The 21,846-nt window shown below is 52.9% G+C and overlaps 1 protein-coding gene across 9 annotated transcripts in view; it reads left to right on the forward strand.

Annotated features, from left to right (window-relative positions):
• Nucleotides 1-3,274: 3,274 nt before the first annotated feature.
• Nucleotides 3,275-21,846, forward strand: part of CSNK1E (casein kinase 1 epsilon) — a 31,950-nt gene continuing 13,378 nt past the window's right edge. For 2 of the 9 annotated variants that reach the window (XM_057486368.1, XM_057486372.1), the window contains exons 1-2: nucleotides 12,833-13,060; nucleotides 16,387-16,474. In XM_057486368.1, coding sequence (XP_057342351.1) covers nucleotides 16,399-16,474 — 76 coding nt within the window. In that variant the 5' untranslated portion in view covers nucleotides 12,833-13,060; nucleotides 16,387-16,398. Of the gene's footprint in view, nucleotides 3,327-12,822; nucleotides 13,061-13,155; nucleotides 13,270-13,321; nucleotides 13,562-16,386; nucleotides 16,475-21,846 lie in introns of those variants that run through there. The other 7 variants (XM_057486366.1, XM_036891552.2, XM_057486370.1 and 4 more) reach the window with 7 other exon arrangements.

Raw genomic sequence — 21,846 nt, forward strand, 5'->3', positions numbered from 1 at the left:
ACTCCTACACATACTTGAAGGCCCAGCTCCAGTGACACTTCCTCTGGGAAGACTTCCATGCCTCCTGTCTCCTTCTCTCTTGTGGTTCTGATCACCTTGTCTATATATTTACCAGAGTTAAGAACTGTGCTATCGCATTTCTCTATCCTCTGGAATCTCCTGACATGAATCGCCAAATGACTCTACAGTAGGTCCCTTCACCATTTTGGATCTTAGTTTCCTCATTTTAAAGGGAAAATCATAATATAAAGCTAAGTACAAGGGGTTGTTGAGATCAAATGAGTCAATTCATGTAAAGCACTTAGCACAGTGCTAGGCATAAATCAAGGGCCCAAAGTTGGCAGCTATTGATTATTACTAATGCTGTGACCTTGAGGAAATCACTTCTCTTCTCTTAGACTCATTCCTTCTCTATAAACTGAAGCGTGAAAGAGCAGACCTAGTCCATGATCATCAATGAATGCTAAAAACCACTGGGTGGAATGGTAATGGGGAACTTTAGAACAGAAAGATGAGGCTCACAGCACCTAAAGCCACTGATCAGCCTTAACATCACTAAAAGGTGGACTCTCTGTGGCTCCTGCTCCTATGCACTAGGAAGGACACATCATCTCCGAACTATTCTTGATCAAATTGAATCCAAATTGAATGAAGCCTCCAGCCCCTAGAGTCTACATTCAATGACCAGTTTATAGGAAACATAGGGGATGATGGAACATGTTAAACAATACCATGGGGATGCAGTCAACCAACTCCAGACACCAGGAAGCTCAGTCTGGAATGTTATTCAGCCATAAAAAGGAATGAAGTATGGTACATGCTACAAGGTGGTTGAAGCCTTGAAAACACTATGCTAAGGGAAACCAGACACAGGAGGTCACATGTTGTATGATTCCATGTGTATGAAACGCCCAGAATAGGCAAAAGATGAAAGTAGATAGTGGTTACCATGGATGGGGTGGCGGGGTGCAGAAATGGAGAGTGACTGCCAGTGGGTATAGTTTTTCTTTTCTGGGTGATAAAAATATTAGGGAATTAGATATTGGTAATGGTTGCAAAAATTCATGAATCTACTGAAAGCGACCAAATTGTACACTTGAAAATGGTGAATTTTATGGTATGTGAAATATATCTCAATGAAAGAGAGAGATCTGAGAAATATGTTAACTAAATATACAATGGGCCTTCCATGAATCTTGATTCAAACAAAGCAATTGTAAAAAGACATTTTGTAGACAATAATTAGAGAAATTTGAACGTGGGCTGCATAATGTTACTTTTGCTAGGTGTAATAATGGTATTGTGTGTGTTTTGTGTTCATTTACAAAGTCCTTATCTGTGGGAGATAATCACTGAAGTATTTATAGGTGAAATGATATGATATCTGGAATTTCCTGTAAAAAAGGGTAAGTGGGAGATGGATGAAACAAGAATGGAAAATGGTGATATTTGTTAAAAATTAGTGATTGGTATACAGGTTCATTATACTATATTCCCTCCACTTTTTAGTATGCTTTAAAATTTCCATAATAATCTGTAAAACAGTAAAGGGATTGACTTTTATTTTCTTCTTTATATATTACTCGCTTCTCCAATTTTTTAAAATAAATACGTACTGCTTTTGTAATCAGAAAAATACACAAAGGCTATAAAATTAAGCAACGAGATTGAATTAGCTGACCTCTCAACCTTGGAGACGGTCTCTGGGAAGCTCTGTACTCCCTGAGTCCCACAAGCGCTGTGCTAGCCTCCAAGCCAGGAGAGGTGGGGATGGAAGGGAGGGTCATGCTGAGACTCTGAGGTTCCCTCTCACACTGTTCCTGCTGTCGGCTCCCTTCAGGCCAGCTGAGGCTGGTGGCGCCTTCAGCCTGCAGGCCAATCAAGAGGCTGCCTAAGAGCTCCCCTTGGCCCTGCAGCAGAGGCTGTCTCTGACCCTTTCTACTCACGTGACCGTGGAAATCAACCTCTCAGACCTTGGTTTCCTCTTCTGCAATTTAAGGAAAATAGTAATTCCTACCTCAGGGCTATCTCGAGGATTACATGAAAGGGGCTTAACTAAGTAAGTGCTCAACTAAAGGGAAATAAAGGAACGTGATAAAAGTGATATAAGTGTAGGAAACCAGAAGGTAAAACGTGCCGCAGCGTGCACCTACCCAGAAAACAGCAGTGACCTTTTCCTTCCTGGGCTCTCTATGTATAGAATTGTGTTGGGCTTTTAAGCACAACTGTAAAAATCTGGCTCTCACCACACATTCACATCCTGCTTTTATTCTCTTAATATTATAACACATTTCCTCATATTATTATAAGCTATTTGTAAACGTAACTCTTGTTGGTTCCATAATATTCTATTGCATGTTTGTGCTGCCCCCCTGCCTGTGCCCCTGACCCTCCACAACCCGGAGTGTTGGACCCTTAGACTGGTTCCAGTTTTCACCATTATAAAGGACTCCACAGTTAATATGTATTCCGGATGACTTCCTTGGATAGATTTCCAGAAAGGAATGGCTGGGCCCGGGGCGAGCACATTTTTAAAGCACTTGGGTAGGTGGAACTTGATGGCCTTTTCAAAGAAGGGGTGCTCTTTATTTTTGCCACCACCAGCAAAATTTTCAACACAATTTTGTCAAATATAAACAATCTCAGATAACACAAAGACGATGGAATCGGTTTCCTGACTGTGCGTGTGAGATGCCAGATTAACTTTCCCCAGCCCCCAAGGGCCGGAATCCCCCTTCTTGTCCGGCAACTCGGCTCCCACCTTCCCGGTTTCCTTAGCAGGAGGGGACAGAAGTAGGGTCTGAGAGAAGTACAGAGTGGGGGACAAAGAGAGGGAAGCACTTGCTCAATCAGAGGCTCCCGCGTCCTCCCTCCAGCCCCCGGTGGTTTGAATCTGCAATCCTGGGACCCGAGTTCTCTGCAACCCGGGGGCTGGGGTGGGGAGTTGGGGGATGGTGGGGATCCCAGCTCCTTGGCCTCTCAAAGGAACCCTCGCTCTGAGAGAGTAGACCCTCCCCTTTCAGTCCGCCCACCCCGAGGGCTGCACTCAGAGGCTCCCTGCGGTAGTCACGGCTGAAGGCTGGGGGCCGGCTCACGTGGGGCGCGCGCGTTGGGGGAAGCGTGCCCAGCATCTCACCCAGCAAACGCGCGAACCAGGAATCTCCGGTGGCTGGGAAGCCGGGGGCGGGTCTGGGGCGGTGACGTCACGGGCCCGCCCCACCCCCCGGCGGCTCCCTCCTCCCCGCGCGCAGCGCCCTGGCTGAGTCCTCACCTGGAGGGACAGGTGTACGCGTCTCGCATCTCAGAAGCCGACCCGCGAGTGTCAGGTGAGCGTCAGCAGGAGCTCCGGCCGGGGGCTGGGAGGAGCGTCCGGGGGTGGGGAGGGGGTCCCCACTGGACGTAGAGGAGAGCCTGGTCCAAGAGGGGGAGCTGGGCGTGGGTTTGTGAAGGTACTGGCTGATTGCTCCCCAAACTCCTACGGTGTCTCTCAGCTACAGTCATGTTGTACTGAAAATGTAAGATTTGGAGGGATTTGAAGAAGAGGAAGTTGGAGAGGGAAACAGCAGGTTTCCAAATATTGCGACTACAATTTTTTTTTAACATCTTTTCTTCCTTGTAAAAGTAATATGCACTGATTGACAATTTGGCAAATGGGGAAAAGTAGAAAAGAAACCATCCATAGTACTAATACACAAACAAAACAACTGCAGCTATTTGGGTGTATTTCCTTTCAGTCTTTTTTCTATGCACAATCATTTTAATATAATTTTATCCTACTGTATTTACAATTTTTGTGTCTTGCTTTTCCCCTCTTAACATTGTGTCATAAGCCCTCCTTGTGTTGTTATTAGTCATTCATGTATGTGTAATCATTATTTTTAATGGCTGCATAGTGTTACATCTGAGGGATGGGCTGTAGTTTGGTACCATTCTGAACACTTGGAGGAAGGATCTGAGGGGGAGATGGGGAGGTGTAATCGAAAACCAAGCGCTGAGTCAGACAGGCCAAGACCACCTCCAACCCTGGGATCTTGGCTTTGCCTTCTCTAAGCATCAGTGTCCACGTCTAGGAATGGATACATAAAGCTACCTCCCCAGGGTATTGTGGATTAAGTGAGCTGATTTATGTAGAAAGTATTCCCCGCCACTGACCCACCCCTTTGCCCCATCCTCCATGGTCCTGGAAGAGAAAGGATCCACATGTTTAAGAGTTTTGAAGGAGGGCTCTGGACCGGCCAAAGCCGGGGGAACAGAGCAGAGAAACAGCTGGGGACAGGGGTCTAGGCTCTTGGGGAAACCCCAGAATGGAGATGTCTCTGGGTCTGGGGAAGGTGGGTGTGAACCAGCAGGAATGGTACACATCCACCCTTAGCGTCCCTAAAGCAGGGCTGTGACCTCCAGGCCGCCAGATGGGTTCAACTCCTTGGGATGAGCTTCTGAAAGAGCTTCAGAGTGAGGGGATTAGAAGAAAAGTAGCAGGGGGCAGAGGGGCACTAAGTAACCAACTCCTTGTATGATATGGAAACTGAGGTTCAGAGGACAGAGGCTTTGTCCAGGAGCTACACAGGGAGCAGTGACAGAGAAGGCTTGGACCCCAGGGCTCCTGACCTGACCACTCGGTGTTGGGGAGGGAGGCGGTCAGGGCTCAGTCACCAACTGTACTTGTACCAGGCTAGGTGTGCTCAGAAAACAGAAGTCTCTGGTCTTTTAGTCTCCATTTCTTCATTTGGGAAATGGGGATAACAGCTCCCCACCTGCCTACGCAGTACCGACGGCCAGGCACGTCCACCAACAGGCAGCCAGGGCCTCCTTCCTCTTCTAGGAACCTGTTCGGTCTCAGCTCATACATGCCCACCATAACCCCCCTCATCTTCTCAGCACCTTCAGCAGGAAGCCTAGGCACCTGTCAACTGAACCAGATGAGTGCTTGTGGCCATACATCAGTCAGGAGGGGAATTCCACGCTCATTTGAGCCTTGTGTTTCCAGACCTGGGAGATTTTGTTCTGTTTTTCTAACTTGGCTTTCGTGGAATGTGTCTATAGCATGCTCCTGCTGGAGGAGAGGGGGCTCTGTGTCTTGGCAGGACTCCGAAGTGAAAAAAAAGGCCTGTGTTGGGGTTCCACCACCCTCTGAGGCCATCTCTTTCTGCCTGGTCTGAAACTCCAGGACAGTAACAAAGATGTCAGGTTCCCATAGCAATTGGGTATCTAATGTTCTGAAAAAGAATTGGGAGAAGACACCTTCCAATTCACAGAAAATTGGAGATGGTCCATTGCATAATCACAATTTTTAGTCATTAGAGTGACAGTTAGCCCCAGGATCTAGAATCAAGTCCCTGCCTTGGACCTGGGAAATAACACTTTCTGAAACATCCACACCTCTTCTCCTTGTCTGTTTGAGAACCTGATAACTAATACTTTCTGAGAGCCTCACTTGCCAATGTCTTGTTCTTAACCTTTCAGAGCAGTTCTGTAACATAGCCATGCATTAGTATCCCTGCTTTACAGATGGTGAGGCACAGAGAGGGTAAGTAAGCTGCCCAAGCAGAGCCAGGACTGAATGCCAGGCAGTCTAACTGGAGCACTCACTCCCATTACCACTATGTTAGGCTGCCTCTTTGCCCTACGATTGTGTCTGATTTGACACACGTCTGTTTCCCCAAATATGTCTCTGTGCTGCTGTCTTCTGCACAGGCCAGCATGGCTTTCTGGGAGGACCCCCACAGTCTGTTGGTATCTGTTGACATCCTGATCTCTGTCTTAGCCCTGGTCATGTGGATTTCTAATGACTTATTCTAGGTTCTGGGTCCCCTACAGCAGACACACTCCACCAGGGCAGGGCCCACCACCAGGCCAGGCTGAGCCTTGCTCTGCTCCCTGTAACTGAATTAGTGACAAGTGGGTCTGTCATTCAGGTGTCAGGCTCTGCGCACAGACTTTAATTCCATCATCTCTCCTGACCCACCTGCAGTGGGTGCCATTACCATCCCCATTTCTGAGAGGAGGAAACTGAGGTTTGGGAAGAGTCTGGAAACTCACCCAGCCTGGAAGTAGCTGATTAAGGATTTGAACCCCACTTGCTGATGCAGGGTCTCTACCACCACTGCCTCTCAAGCGAGGACTCATTGCCAGGGTCCTCAAACACCATGTAGTTTAGTCATTTAGAGTGGCAGTTAGCCCCAGGATCTAGAACTAAGTTGCTGCCTTGAGCCTGGGACATGACACTTTCTGAAATATCCGCACCTCTGCCACTTGTCTGTTCGAGAACGGGATAGCTAATACTGAGAGCCTCACTTGCCAGCATCCTCCTGAAGCCTCTAAACTACATTGCACGTCCCATCTGTGAAAGTAGTTTTGAGCATGCATTTTGTATTCAAATGTGCATGTATTGTTATAATAGGTATATATGTTTTGCTGCGCTAATATGTGCATCATAAAACACACATTAAAACAAAATATTTGGAAGGCTAGGATTGAAAATGGAATAACATAAATTCAAATTTTTTCTTCCCATATCCCACTGGATCAGAAGTGCGGGCATCTCCTTTGCAGACAGCTACATTAGTGGTCACCGGAGTCCCCTGGATGCTTGCAAAGTCTGTGAGCAAGTGGAGCATGATGTCCTGAAGGACAAGGGGCCTCATTCAGTGGGGGCCTCAGATGCATGGGCAGGTACCAGCTGGCATGCAAGGAGGGAGACACAGGCTGATGGGGACACAGGCCCCAAGGTGGCATGAGGCCCAGGGTGGGTCTGGAAGGGTACGTTGGAGTCCTTCATAACTTTTGTGGTTACATTCTCTAAAGTCAGCCTTGGGTTTCTACCTGTAAAACAGGTGGGGTGATGTTCAGCTCCTGGGATCGTTAGAGAATTAAACAAGAGCCAATGATAAGTGTCTGGTGTGGTCCCTGGCACACTGTCTAATCAATTCAAGTTTGCTAGTTCTTACCCTCTTCCATATCCACATGCAAGACTCTGAGCTGTTCTCAGCAAAATCAGTGAATAAATCCCATATTCACCTGCTTGGGATTAGAGACCTTTCTCTTCAGGCTTCTCTCCCCAGGAAGGGGATCCTGGGTGCTATTCTCCAAATCTACCCACCATCAAGCCCCACCTCTTCCCAGCCTCCCCAGTGGCAGCTCTGGAATTTCTCTGTATAAGGGGCTTGGGGAGCAGTCTGGTTAGGTGGGCACAGGGGCCTGTCTGGATGCTGTATTGTGTAGTGCGTCACACCGAGTTAGGAAACCCCTAGTCGCAGCTCGCAGAACACTGTGCTGGGCAAGGGCTTGGGGGAGGGACAGCTCACCACCCCTTGGTGCCTCCAGTGAAGCCAGGTCACTTGGGTCTGTCCTGTGGCACTGTCTGGCATGTTCTCTCTGGCATGGATAGTCCACCTGTTTCCTTGTATCTGCCCAGCCTACCCAGGCAGACTCTCAGCTCCTGGCCAGCAGGGTCTGGTGTGGCTTGCTCTGGCCCTGTGAGGAATTGGCATCAGGAAATGTTTGTGGACAGACATGCGACAGGGTGAGGAGGTGATGAATCGTGCTGACTGTGCTGAGCTGGGAAGTATTGCAGTGGGAATTGGGATTATTAGCCGTGCAATCAGAATTCCCGAGGCCCAGCTAATGAGTGGTTGTGTGTCCTGGGAATGGAATGCCTTGCCTTCCCAGAGGATGGAAGGAGCAAATTTGGGAGAGAGTTGGTTGCAGTGCAAATCGCCAGGGGAGCCCAGGGGGGCAGCACAGTGACAGGCCAGGTTGAAGGAAGGAAGCAGATGGGGGGGTGTGGGGGAAGCTGGAGGCAGGGTGATGGGGCCCTTTGGTGATGCTGGGGTATTTCTAGGGCTCCCTGTGCCTGTGGGACATGTGGCAAGTGTTCCTAGCCCCTCTGGAAGTTGATTCTCCAGGAGAAGAGCAGCAGCATAGGGAATGAGAGAGGGTTCTTGAGAAGGGGTGGGTGGGGTGGGGAGGAGCCACAGGGTAAGACCTGTCTGGGGCTGTCAGGTACTGGCTGGCCCAGAGCTGGGAAGTGCCTCTGCCGCCATGACCACACACCGCAGCAGAGTTTACTCATTGCACAAGCATTTATGGGGCACCCATTACTAGTTGGGCACCCACAGAAGCACTGATAGAAGGGTTTCTTTCTCTTCGAGCTTATGTTCAAGGGTGTTAAAAATAAGCAAGTTGATGTTTTCAGCCTATAGTTAAGTGCCATAAAGAATACAAGGCAGGGTGATCCAGTAGAGAGGAAGAGAGGGGAAGGGGGCCCACTTAAGATTGTGTGGTATCAAGGAAGGCCTCTGTGAGGAGGTGATTTTTGAGTCATGTCTTGAAGACAACCATTGAAGATCTGGGGGGAAGATAACTCTAGGCAGAAGGAATGGCTGAGTGCAAAGGCCCTGCGGTATGATGAAATCAAAGACCGAGGGGAGTGAGGCTCAAATGGAGGTCTGAATGGCAGGTAGGGGCCAGGTCATAGCAAGCCTGGGAAAGAACATGGATTTCGTGCTAAGGACAAGAGAGAGCAGCAGCTGCAGCTTGTGTTCTCACTAGTTAAAGGACCCCTGCAGTGTGCAAGTGAAAGATGCACCGGTGAGAGGTGTCTGGTTCAGAAAACAGTCAGGAAGTAGAGCTGGCGGAAGGGCACATGTCTTGAATATGGGGGTGGGGGTGGGGGTGGGGAGGGAGTCCTCTCCCACTGAGCCCAGATGTGTATGACCTCAGGACCTTTCTCACTGGAGTGTCCCAGATGTGGGGCATCTAAGCCATTCCCCAGCTAGTCCAGCCCTTAGTTTGCAGATGGGAAGACTGAAGAAAGAGCCTTAGAGGTCTCCTTGTCCCGCCCCCCAGAGTGGGTAGAGCCAGGAAAGAACCTAGAGATGCAGCCGGCCGTGCTACAAGTTCAAGAGAGGTGGCCTGGATTTCACACCGGCCTGCTCCTCAGAACAGTGGTAGTTAGGCTTCTTCCTCTCCCTCGGGGCTTCCTCTGGTTGAGGTAGTTTTGTGCATGATGGTCTGTATTATCCCCATTTCACAAATGAGGTTCTTGTGTCTGCCTCAGAGAGTTTAAGGATCTTTCCTAGGCTCACACAGTTAAAAAGTGGCAGAGCTGGCATTTGAAGCCATCTTCTTAGCCACAGTGGGCTACTGACTGGGGCTCCCTGCAATCTTGAGCAAGGCTCCCGGGTCTTAGTCGCTCCCTATAAAATGATGGAGTTGGAATAAATGAGTCCCCTGGGCCCCTGTGGCTCTCAACAGGGGTGCAGAATTGCATTTCCAGTAGAGGGGCTCAGGAGTCTGATGGAGGCGACAGGGACTTGTCTCGGAACTGCGTTCTCCACTAGCCTGGATGACCACCTCCGCTGAGGGTGGATGTGACAGTTGAATGAGTCAATGCAGGTAGTATGTTTCGTAGAGGGCCTGGCACACAGCATGTGCTCGATGAGTGTAGCTCTTACTGTTTTGTCAGAGAGTGGAGGCTGTCTTTTCAGTCCATCCATTCACCTATGCAGCAAATACATGTGGAATACCTCCTCTGTGCCACATACTCCTCTTGATACGCAGTGGTGCCCCCAAGCCAAATAGCACCAACTCCTTCCCTTCATGCAGCTTATATTTTAGTGGGGGACACAGAGCGAAAAAAAGTTTCAAGTACCATATAGAATATGCTAGTGATAAGCGCCAGGGAAAAACCAAAACAGGGAAGTGTGTAGGGAGTGCCCCAGTGGGGTTAGAACCTTAAATCGGGGGGAGTATAAGGCCTCCCTAGAAGGTGACTGGAAAGTCAAGACCTGAGGGAGGTGAGGGAATGAACCATGTGGATATTTGAGGGAACAGCATTCCAGGCTGCAGGAACAACCAGGGCTAAGGCCCTGAGGCTGGGGGACAGCCTGATGTTTAGTAAATCCACGGAGCCCACAGTATGGTTCAGCTGGCAGGTCCCTTTGGGAGGACTGAAGTCGTGCTCCCTATCACTGGTGGCATCGCAATATGATTTGCACAGTCCGGCGATTCTAGGGCTGTCCTTGAGATCCCCAGCCCAGTGCTCTGGGGTATCAAGGATACAGGTACAATGTCAGATTGGAAAGGTGCTCGGAGCCGCTCCTCCTGACCCAGTGCTGAGCAGCTAAACCCCAGGTGGGGCCTACGTGCGCTCAGACTTCACTGACACCTATTGTTCCAGGCTTGATGGCATCTTCTGGGTGGGTGGGTGGAAGAGTAGGGAGGGGGCTAGGGTAACTCAAGCTGGCCACACCCTTGGGTTTTAAAGTTGGGAGTTAAGTCCTAGTAGGAGTCACTGAGAAGAACCTAGTCTGAAGAAAGAAGTCAGGCTCAGAAGCTGCTAGAACTTGGTAAGATTTCTTTCCCTTTGGAATTTCCCCCATTCTTCTGCTGCATGTGTGTCACATCTCAGTATCTCCTTAGAGCTGAGCTGCAAAGCTCTTTAGAAGGACCTAGGATGGGTTAGTCTTCCAGGGGAGTAGGACACAGGTAACTTGGGCCCACAATACTGCTAAGAAGGGGTGGGGGGTGAAGCATTCTTCCAAGGGAGAGTGAGTGGGGACAGCAGGAGAGAGACCAGGAGCAGGCCATGACGAGGGTGTGGGTCTGCAGACTGGTTGGCTCAGGGAACTGACCAGATCTTCAGTGGGGTTGGCGGAGGTGGTTACAAGCTCTGGAATGGAGGTGGGGGCAAATGACAAGATTGAGAAGAGAAGCTGGGACGTGGTGGGTGGTTAATGTGCACCCTTAGGAAGTGCTGTTGGCAGCTTCAGATTCCCTGTCTGTAAACCTAGGAAAGAGCAGAGTAGGGTTTAATCGGTTGTTTGAGAAGATTAACTGAGATAATCACCTCTCCCAGGTCCAAGTGAAATAGGTAGGTGCTGGAGAAATACTAGGCCCTTCCTGGAGAGGGAGGCCTGTAACTGGGAAGCGGGCCCTGGTTAGAAGTTTTGGGTGCTGAGAATGGAGGACACAAGAGTACATTCCATCCCTGCTCGGTAGTGCCAGGATCCCTCTGCCTAGGGCCCCAGGCCTTGGTACCTTAGGAGAACCTGCAGCCACAAGGAGGGTTGGCATCCCTGAACACTGGAGCAGAGACCCGGGATTTAGGACTGGTGAAACTTGGATGAAAACAGGTGACAAAGGCCAGAGCATTGGTAGTGGAGCAGCCTTTAGGTGGCTGGCTTTTAGGAGAGTGTTACACTTTGGGCCCTACAGGGGATGACAGGAGTCATAAAATGAGTGAAAGCAGCTGATGTGAGGAAGCAAGATGGGGGCCCCTGGGCAGTGACTGGGATGGATGATCGTGGCTGGGTCCCAGTGTGAGTGTAGGCCCCCAGCTGCCAGCTTTCTCAGTGCTTCAAGAGAAGCAGGGAATATGGACCTGTAATATGAAATCTTCCCATTTTAAAACAACAGGAATCAATTAACAAGACCAAAGAAATAATAACAAAAAATAACCATTCAGGTAAAGCAAAGCCCACCCCTTTGGCCACAACACCCTGTTCTGCAAAGGTAGCCCTGAGGGCAGGCATCCCCGGTTGACTGCTGTCGACCTGTCCTGGGAGAAGGTTTGTCCTCACTGCCCTCTTGTAAAGGAGCTCTTTGGGAGAACAGAGCCGTCTTGCTGCTGTGTGTGGTCCTCTGGGCAAAGCCCTCCGCCTCCGCGGGCGGGTGCAGTTTCCTGCGCTGTGAGGAGCCTGGTCTGTGGGGGCCGGCCGGTCTGGGCAACGTGTGACTGAGACCCAGAGGCTGGCGGGAGGTGCGGTTATCCCGGAAGTGACTCTTCCAGGAAGCCATGCTGCCGGCATTGGATGCAGTGCTCTCCCGCACCGTGTGCACCCCCAGTCACAGCTATGTGTGAATGGATGTGTGTCATAACTCAGAGCTTTGTATAACACAGTGTAAATATCATCATTTAAAAAACTCTGCCCTAGAACTTTTCATCAGCTACTCGAAACCAGTAGGAATCCTTAATTAATTTTCCCAGTGACCTGGGGAGGCAGTGGTCCTTCTTCCTGATTTGCAGATAGGTGAACCCAAGCCCAGAGCTGGGAGGTGACTTGGTGAACTGCACCCCTGGAGACTCTGACTCGGGTGTTGGTTCCACGGCAGGTGTTGGGTCCCTCATTTAACGACTAGGACAGCATTAGGACTTGAAAGTCTGCTCTGGGCCCATCACAGAGCTGCTGGAAGAGGGGAGGGAGAAGAAAAAGACAAGACCTTTGATTATTCCATGAGGGCAGAGTGTAGCTGAGCTCTGGCTACCTCCCTGGGCCTTTTTGTCAATGTCCCTCTACCTCTTGCTGTCCTGTCAAATCGTTAGCCCCTGAATCGACCTGTCCTGCGTTCTCCGCTGCACTCAGAGCCCAGAGGCAGAGTGGGCCCCCAACTCTAAACATTCGCCTTTTGCGGGAAGCCGTATCACCACGGCCTGCGGAGGGGGCCGCGACTTCGTTTTTAGAGCGGCAAAGCGGCAGGAGGGAGGGAGGTTCTGGGTCTCCAAAGCCCCAGCTGGTGATGCGCCCTCCTTCCCCACCCCCACCCAATTTTTAACACCTGTGCCCCAGACTGGTTCAGGGTGTCAGTCTGTGTGTGCTCCCCGGCCCCACGCGTAAGGCCGAGTTCCAGCAAGGGCGCTCCTCGCGAGGCTGGGGACAGCGCTTCCTGGCTGCGGCCCCCAGCGACCCCGACAGCCGAGGACGCGGGCCCTTTAAATCCTCCGGGGCGGCGGCGGCGGGTCGGGGATGACATCAGCGGTCGGGCCCGGGGCTCAATGGGAGCCGTCGGGCGCGCGCCAGGCGGGAACGCGCGAGCCGGCGGCGGGGGCGGGCGGGCAGGAGGGCCCGGAGGAGGGAGGCGGCGGCGGAAGCCCAGAGCCAGAGCCCGGCCAGGGCCGAGCGGAGCGGAGTGAGGCAGCGGCAGCGGCGGCAGCGGCTGGGCCGGGAGAGGCTGGCGCGCCGGGCGGCTCCGCGAATCCTCCGGCATCTGCCCCGGCGGGCCGCCCCCGCCCGCGGCAGCCCACCGAGCAGCGGCGCGGCACCGGCGCCTTCCCGGCGGGGTAAATATTGGGGGGCGGCGGGCCCGCCGAGGGGTGCAAACCTGAGGGGAAACGGGGGCTCCCTCCGCCTCTTTGTTTTTGCGCGAGAGGGAGGGGAGAGGAAAGGAGGGTGGACACCCGCGCCTTCGCACTCGGGGGTGGGGGGGCGGCCCGGGCGCCGCCCGCTCGGCCCGGCGAGGACAAAGGCGCGGCTGGGGACGAGCCGGAGGGTGACTATAATCTCGCAGGCTTGCCCGGGGGTGGCCCCCGACCCGGCCCGCCTCCCCCTTCCCCCGCTGGACGCCCCAGGGCCCCGGCTGGCCGAGGCGGCCACCCCGGCTGAGATTCGGAGATGCGGAGGGAGGGGAGCCCGGGACTCGGGCGCTGGGGGCGGCCGGGACTGTTGATTCGGGCTCCTTGGCCAGACCCTGGGCTTCCGTGTGTTTCTCCGGACAGTCAGCACCCCCTTCTCTCCTGGCTCGGGGGCTCCTCGTGTTGGAGGGGGGCGCCTGGGGGCCTGAGGTGAGGGGTGTGTGGTCACCCAGGCACCAATTCTGTTTTCCTTTGTGGAGAGAGAGAAAGGGGTGGGGGTTATTTATCAGATCGGATTCTCCCATTTCTGCGTGTGAGAAATCCGTGTTTTGCAAGTCTCTGTGGAGCATAAAACTATGTTGTGCCTGGGTATCTAGAGAGAGGATTCCCAGGCTCCTCCTCGCGCCCACAAAGCAGGGTGAGCCCCCTCCCCAACTTTCCCCTTAGTTTTCATGCAGATTTTCTTGGCACAGCCTCCGTCGGGGAGAAGGATTTGGGGAGGGGGGCGGGGATCCAGAGTGTCTTAAGTTGCGCCTAATATAAATGCCTGTGTTTGGGGCTCCTTGCTTGGCGTCTAGGATGTCCCTCCGGTTTTTGTTTTAATGATCCGGTGACGAGGGCCCTAGCTGCGGGGTGGGGGGGGAGGGAGGGTCATGGACTAAGAAAACTGCCCTTGTGCTGTGTGCTGCGTGGTAGTTTGTCTAATGTTTTTTAACCAGCCGAAACTCCTGAATCTTCATTCTGCCTCTTTTTTTTTTTCACTTTGTTTATTTCAAATCCGCCCTCCTCCCCCATGGGAGAAGCAGCAAAGAATTGGAAAACCTCTCCCATTCCTGACTCAGTCCTTTCTCCTCTGCTCTGGGGGGCTCCTGGGGGGACAGTGCTGGGACAGTCTAGCCTCTGCCTGGGGCCCTCCGCCTCCCCCCTGGGTCTGGGTGGTTAGCACAGAGCGGTGTGGTCCCTTGCAGGGCTGTTTGCACCCTCTCTTCTTCCTTCTCTGCCGACAGCCCCATGAGTGGGGAGGGGCTGGGGGGTCATGTGCAGTGTATTTATGTAAGACACCCAGACGGAGGGCACGGGTATTTATATAACCCGGCATGGGTATTTATGTAATATAGGATGCGGGTATATTTATGTTCCTTTCCTAACCTGCGGCCTTCCTGGTTGCCATGTGTGGGCTCTGATATGGTGTTGGCCACAAAAACAGACTTGGGGCTGGGGGTTGTGCGTTCACACAGCCGTGTCCACTCTCCCCCCCCTGCCAGCAGGGCTCCTGGTGTGTGTCTTCTTTCTTCCTTTTGGTGTACACCCTGGACAGTGTGTATGTGAGGTGTGTGGCATGTGAGTTTCCTGCAAATGTAGAGTGTTTTCTGCTGGCAGCCGTGGCATCTCAGCTGGGACTGGCCAGGCGTGTGGGCAGAGGCCCTTGGTTGAGATCCTGGAGTTTGGCCAGCCGGGGTGGAGGCTACTTCCTCATGGCCATTGGTGCAGGGCTAGTGGCTCCCTGGGAGCTGGGCGCTGGGACTGGTGTTTCTCCTGGGCAGCAGCTCTTGGCTCCTTGCCTCTGCCGTGGCGGAGAGCTCCAGCCTGACCATCTGTGGAGTAAATCTCTCCCATCTCAGCTCCCAGGTGGGTCTGGCTTTTGGGGGTAGCACTTGATATGGGAAGGGTCAGGGCCGCTGTGCGTCCTGGCCCTGGCACAGAATAAGTCCTGTTTTTGAGGGCGGGTGGCCACCACGTGGGGTGGCAGGAACCCTAGGTGAGGTCCTAGGTGAGGAGTCTGTGCCGTTAACGTGCTGCTGGGAAGTGGGGGGTAGGTGGAGTGGTATCCCTAGACCTGAGTTCCCTGTCTGCAGAGGGAGGTCCCTCTTAATGGTTTTCCACACTGGTCCTCATATAGACAATGAGACCTTAGGGGTCCCCCATCTGGCTTTCTATTTCGTAGCCCATCTTTCCCTGCCCCCCAGTAGCAGAAACCGCCTCCCAGCCAGGAGTTTCCTCCTCTGCTGGCCAGGACCTCAGAGTGCCCAGACATTTGCCCTAGGCCAGAGCAGAGGGGTCCCTATCATGGTGGCTTCTGGTGTCCCCAAGTTTGGGCACCCAGGGTAGGGCACAGGGAAGAGGGAAGCTGCCCGAGTCAGCCCCTCTCCGCAGGCTCTCCACCCACCCTGCAGAAGCTGGCAGTTAAGAACCTGGCTTTGGGCTCCTCCAGGGCTCTGCAGGGCCCTCTTAGGAGACCCTCTCCTTAGTCTTGAAGGAAGCCAGCCCCAAACCATCCATCCAGAGGAACATGGGCAGAGGGGCCCGCATGAGGTTCTTGGTGTCATGAGGTTGGGAGGGAGATGACTGGGAGGTGGCCATTGTGGAGCCCCTTTCCTGCCTTCCTCCTGGATTGGGAAGGAGACGTCTCTCCTGCAGGGCACACTGCAAACCAACAGGGTCTGGCACAGAAAGAGCCCACCAAGCTGTGGAGGGGGAGGGATGAGGGCAGGGGGACCCTGTCATTTCTGAGGCCTAAAGGGGCTGAGGAACTCCGTTGGGACTCCCCATTCACCTTGTCCTCCCCTCCCTAGTGGTTGGAACTTGCTGCTGGTTGCCATGGTAGCACCCCCAGGATGATCACCTCCTGCATCCCCTTCCCCATTATCCCCTTTGTCCTTAATTTTCCTTTCAGAATCTTGGCCCATAGTGGCTGGGCTGTCCCTGAGATGCTCCTATTGGAGGGTCCTCAAATGAGTGTCCCCCAAGGAGATGCTTGCTTGGCTGCTTTATCTCGGACCTTGTCTCCAATTCTACCTTCCTGGGGTTCCACTGATGCTGGTTCTGAGCCTGTCTCAGCACTCCCCTGATGCCTGGTTGCCCTCAGGCAAAGCCAGGCCAAATCCTTTCCTGGACAGTGGGAGGGGGAGTGTTGGTCTCCCAAGTTCCTCTTGGCTCTGCTTGGCCTTGGGTGGGGGTGGGGTGGGGTCCAGCAGTCCAGGTCCCTTGCCCAGCTCCCTATTCTCTGACACCAGTGATTCTGATTTCCTCTGCAGCGACAGTAAATCATGGAGCTCCGTGTGGGGAACAAGTACCGCCTGGGACGGAAGATCGGGAGTGGGTCCTTTGGAGATATCTACCTGGGTGAGTGTTCCTGACTCCAGCTCAGTGGTTCTGGAGCCCCCGGGATGGCCCTGGGGACAGAGAGGAAGAAAGGGGCCAGGATTTCAGGCTCTGAAGCCAGAACTTGGCTCCAGGGCTCCAGTGGCATGTTTTGGTTATTTTGTCTGCAGAGCCTTCCCAGGTGGGGAGGGAAACAGCACGTTGGGGTGGAGGCAGGCTGAGGGACTCCATACAGTCGAGGTGGGGCGGGGTTCCCACTTGCTGCAGGCTGAGCAGAGGAGGGTATTTTTAGCTCTGGTTTTCAGCTGCAGATGACCTGGGTCTCCATCTGGGCGTGGGAAAACCCAGACTGGGTCAGCACCCCTGTGTCTTGCCTCCTGGGAGAAGGATGCTGGTGGACAGAGAGGCCTGGGCTACCATTTTCTCCCAGCTAGGCCCCCTCCCTGTGGTCAGCCCCTGGGAATTCAGCCGAGGCATTCTTGGGAATGACGCAGGCTCCCCCAGTAACCTTGGGGGGCGGGGGGAAGGGGGTTCCTCAGCTCTTAGGCCCTCTCTCCCAATATGCTTCCTGTTGTGAGTCTGAGTTTGCTTCCAACTTGTCATTGTAAACAACTTGCTGACATCTCACCCATGTCCTCAGCCCTTCGAGTGCACTTTCTCAGCCATCTGAGGGGCACCGTCAGGAGTCGTGGCCCTTTGCTCTTGTTGGTCTGGAAGGGAGATTGTGTGTGGGTAGTCATGGATTGGAGTTGTTAGAACAAGGTGGCCAGCCCCTGGGGTTCATCCTCATTCCTGTCCCTGTGCCCTTGGAAGCATCTGTGCCTCTGTTTCCCTCCTTAGAAATAGAAAACAAATTCTGTTCTGGGCAGAGAAAACCAACCTGTCAGGGTGAGGTGCTCGCTGATTTGGAACTCGGGGGTTTCTCTTACCCAGTAGTCTGGGTCCCTGCTTCTTGGGGTATGAACCCTACTCCTCAGTGAGCCACATCAGAGGGGACAGGGAGGCATGCATTCTCTGAGCACAGACTTGCTGGGCAGAGCCTGTTTGAATGTGGTCTCCCCTCATGGCAGCCTCTGGGGATGGTGCTGTACTGTTCCCACGTCACATACCAAGAAACAGGTGCCGCATGGGGAAGCTGGCCACCCAAGGTTTCTCTTGAAAACTAGAGAAGGCAGCCTTTTTACCCACAGCCCTCCATGTGAGTGAGAGGGTATAGAAGTCAGAATGTGGGAGGGAGATGTTAGACCCAGGATCCAGACCTGGCTTTGTGCGTGAGTCATGTGGTTGCTCTGTGCCTCAGTGTCCCCATCTGGAAAGTGTGATGGTGACGCCTGGCTGACCAAGGGCTGTCTGTAGGCACAAATGAAATGGCACATGGGAAAGCATCTTGTAAACTGTAAGGTGCTAGCTGGATGTGCAGTTCATTGCTGAGCACTTAGTGGTCACCCTCCTGTAAACACCACCTGAGCTCAGAATGGAAGGAAAAACAGTGCAGGTTGGAGCTGTTTTAAAGGTTTTCTCTAGGACTTCGAGCTCATCCAGGGGAGGCAGCCATTAGGTTGTGTCCATCCTCTTTTCCCTGTGTCCCTCAGGTGGCTTGCCCACAGTGGGTGTTCAGGAAGGCCTCTTGAATGAGGAAACACGAAGTGTAATGTGTATGGGCATTTGAGGTGGCCTCACTTCTGACAGGGCAGGAGGTTGGGATCAGGGGTCAAGTCAGCTTCAGGTCCCCAGTCTGCTCTCTGTGTGGCCTGGGACAAGTCACTGAATCTCTCTGAGCCTCAGCATTCTCATTTCTGGAATGGGGGTACAGGTACCCATCTCCCTACTATTTGTGAAATGGGGGTGGCTATAAAGGGCCCTCTTATTATAGAGGCTCTCGGTTTCAGGACTGAAGCCTGGAGCCACTGGCTTGAGGGCAAAGGGCACGGAGAGGCAGCTTTGACACAGATATACCAATGCTTCTAGACAACACCCAGGTCAGGGTCTCCTTTTTGCAGAAGAGAAACAGGCTCAGAGATGGATGGAGAGGGGGGAGCTCAAGGTCACTCAAAGCCAGTGTCTCTGGTCCACATGGTGTGACTTCACTGCAGGGCAGGTAGGCCTCCAGTTCATTTTAAAAACCAGGTCCAGATTTGCTCATCTTTATACAGGCTCTGGAATAAATTCTACCAGGTTTGGGTGCTGGCATTTCCTATACTAGCCATGCGCCCTTGAGCAAGTGAGGACCTCTGCCAGCCTTGGCTTCCCCTTCTGTAAAATGCAGTCATGAGGCCTCCACGGTGGTAAGAAGTAATGAGAGTGTGGTGTTCAAGACACCTGCACATGTTCGGCTGGCAGTAATGCTTTTATGGTGCATCCCCCATTGAATTTTGTGGGGATTCCCTGCTGTCAAAGGATCTGGGTCCTCTTGGGCCTGGGTGGGGGTAGGGAGCCATTCTCCCCTGCCTGTGCAGCCTTCACCAGGCTTATGGGCCTCAGGGGCCCTGGCCTGACACAGCGTCCTGCCAACTTCTCCCTGGGTCCCTGTCTTACTGGTGTGGGAACGGTGGTGATTGTAGGGCCTCCCTGGCTGGCCTTGCTGGCTCCCTTTGTTCAAAGCTCTGGCCACATTCTTGTCGCTGGTGCCAGTGCCAGGGCCTGATTCCAGATGGCCTCTGCAGGTGGGACTGGGCGCAGCCTCCAGGCCCTGCTTTCCAGGATTGACTGAAGGCAAGTACATTGTGGATGTGGCTGCAAGGCCTGCTTCAGTCCCTCCCCGCCTCCCCTCAGCATCTTAGGGGGAACAGCCAGGAGAGTGGGGCCTCCAGTTGGCTACGCAGGGTCCAGACGTGGCTGTACCTGTGCCCACTCTACTAACACTGGCTGTGCACTCTCAGGAATGCTCTTAGTCTCTGGTCCTCTATTCTAAATGGGGAGGGAACAGTGCTCCCCAGCAGGTGCTTAATAGGGGTGCTTCGTCCCCCATCTCCAGTCCAGCCAGGTCCCTCCTTGTGTCCATACATCTGTGTGGGTGTCCAAGTGAGCCCTGATGTGAAGTTGGTTACCTCCATCCCCACCTAGAACTTCCCAAGGCCCAGACCCTCTAGGCCTGGTCAGGCTACCCTTTCTCTGTGTCCACGTTTGTTTTCAGACCGGCCCAACCCCCGCAGGCTGCTGCACCTTGCTGATGGGCCACGTCTGCGGCCCCTGCCCGGCACTTGGCACTCATTCAGTTACCTCTGTTGCTCCCACAGAAGGTGCGCTGAGCCCCTGCAGGGCAGGGCAGGGCTGCCTCAGCTGGCCCAGGGCTTGGGCTGTGTCTGCTGGTTGAATGAATGGGGCAGAGAATTGGAATAGCATAAGAAGCAGGGGCACTGGGGACCCTAGCTCTCCCCCTGCCTGTTCTGTGGGACCTTGAGCCAGTTACCTAACCTCTGAGCCTCAGCTCAGTAGTCGTGGGAATTAAGGAGACCAGAGAAGAGACTGGTAGCTTCCCGACAGATTTAAGAGGCAACGAAGGGGGACTGGTGATGGTAGGGCCACCGGGGAAGCAACTCTGGCCCCTTTCCAGCACTTGATGGGTGTCAGAAGACTTTGACCAGCAGCTTGGGTCTCTATCCTGGGGAAGTGGTGTGGCATTCAGTCATTGACCTTTGGTGTCTCAGTATCTGCGTGTCTAATAAAGGGACAAACAGTAGTGCTTGCAGGATGGCGAGAGTTCAAGGGGATAAAGGGCTCCTTCTTACCCTCCACCTCCCATTTGGGCACCTCTCCTCCCTCCTCACATCTGTTGAGCTTTGGGTCTTGAAGGCGCTGCCGCAAAGTGTTGTCCTGTCTCTGCCCCTGCCTGAACGGGGCTGTCATCAGCTCTTGTCTGGACAGTGGCATCAGCCTCCTTCTGGCCTCCCTCTCCCGCCAAGTCCTCCCATCCTTTCTGATACACTGTGGGTGTCAACAAGTGGGAGGCGGGTTTTGCCACATAGGGGAGGGGGCATTTGGCAAGATCTGGAGACGTTTTTGGTTGTTTCAACTCCGGGAAGGAGGAATACCACAGACAGCTAGTGGGTGGGGATCAGGGGTACTGCCAAAGGACAGCCCCCCCAGGAAAGGACTGTGGGCCCCAGCTGTCAGGAGTGGGGAGGCTGAGAAACTCTGTAATAAGGCATCTATACTTGGCCCCTGGAGTCTCAGGCTAACGTTTAGGATCTTAGCGCAGCATTTGAGACCCCTCTGACCTCTTGCTTGTCTACTTCATCCACTGTCTTCCTCAGCTTCCTCGAGCTCTAGCTGCACCAAACCTCTCAGAGTTCACTGTACCCCATTTCAGGCCTTTGCACATGCTGTGATCTCTGTGTCTCTAGCACAGTCCTGCTCATGCATCAGGAGCACTCGCAGCCTTTCTTCCCACCAATCTGCATATAGGACATCACCGGCTCACTTCTGAAGCCCAGGGACCAGTACTTACCAAACCTAACATTTGTTGAGCCTTTGCCATATGCCACACACTCTCCTAAGCTGGTTTACACCTCATAACAACCTGATGAGCTGTGGACTGTCATCCCAGGTATGCAGATGGGGGTACCTGGGGCACAGAGGGCAAAATGACTTGCTCAGGGTTCCTAGTTAGGAGATAGGGGAATCAATATTTAGGGCTCCAAAGCCCACGCTCTTAACCACTGCTCTCTCCTGTTCTTGTGCCAGCAGGGGATGGGCATGACCAGCAGACAGGAGGCAGTGCTGGTTCCCCTCTGTGCCACATCCTCACTGTCCCAGGAAACGTGTGCAGCTCTACCCAGTGATGAGCGTTAATGTGCCAGAAACACCATACAGTTTGCCAAGCATTCTCTCCCCTTGGGCACTGTACTTAGTAATCTATTTCTTGTGTGACTCAAAAATGAAAACACACACAAAACCAAAACACAAAAAATACTTAATGAAAGAAGCCAGTCACAAAAGGTCACATAGTGTATGATTTGGTTTGGATGAAATGTCCAGAATGGGCACCTCCATAGAGACACAAAATAGGTTTGTGGTTGCCAGGGCGTGGGGGGTTGGGAGATGCAGAGTGACTACTAAGGGGTGCGGGTGTTTGGGGGTGGTGAAAGCATTCTAAAATTGACTGTGGTGATGGTTGCACAACCTTGTAAATATACTAAAAAGCACTGAATTGCACATTCTAAACGAGTAATTATATAGTATGTGAATTGCATCTCAACAGAAGTGTTGGGAAAAATGACAACATATAACATGGTATCCTGGGAAATGTCCTTCTGGCTTCTCATGTTTCTTTTCAGGCTTCTCATGTTTCTTTTCAGTGCTTCCTTATGTAGATGCAACCAAACACAAACATAGTTTTTCCCCACTTTTTTTTTTTAACTGAAAGGGAGTACAGAATACATACTATTCTGTAC

This window comes from Manis pentadactyla, chromosome 10, assembly GCF_030020395.1.
Source record: "Manis pentadactyla isolate mManPen7 chromosome 10, mManPen7.hap1, whole genome shotgun sequence".
Lineage (NCBI taxonomy): Eukaryota > Metazoa > Chordata > Mammalia > Pholidota > Manidae > Manis > Manis pentadactyla.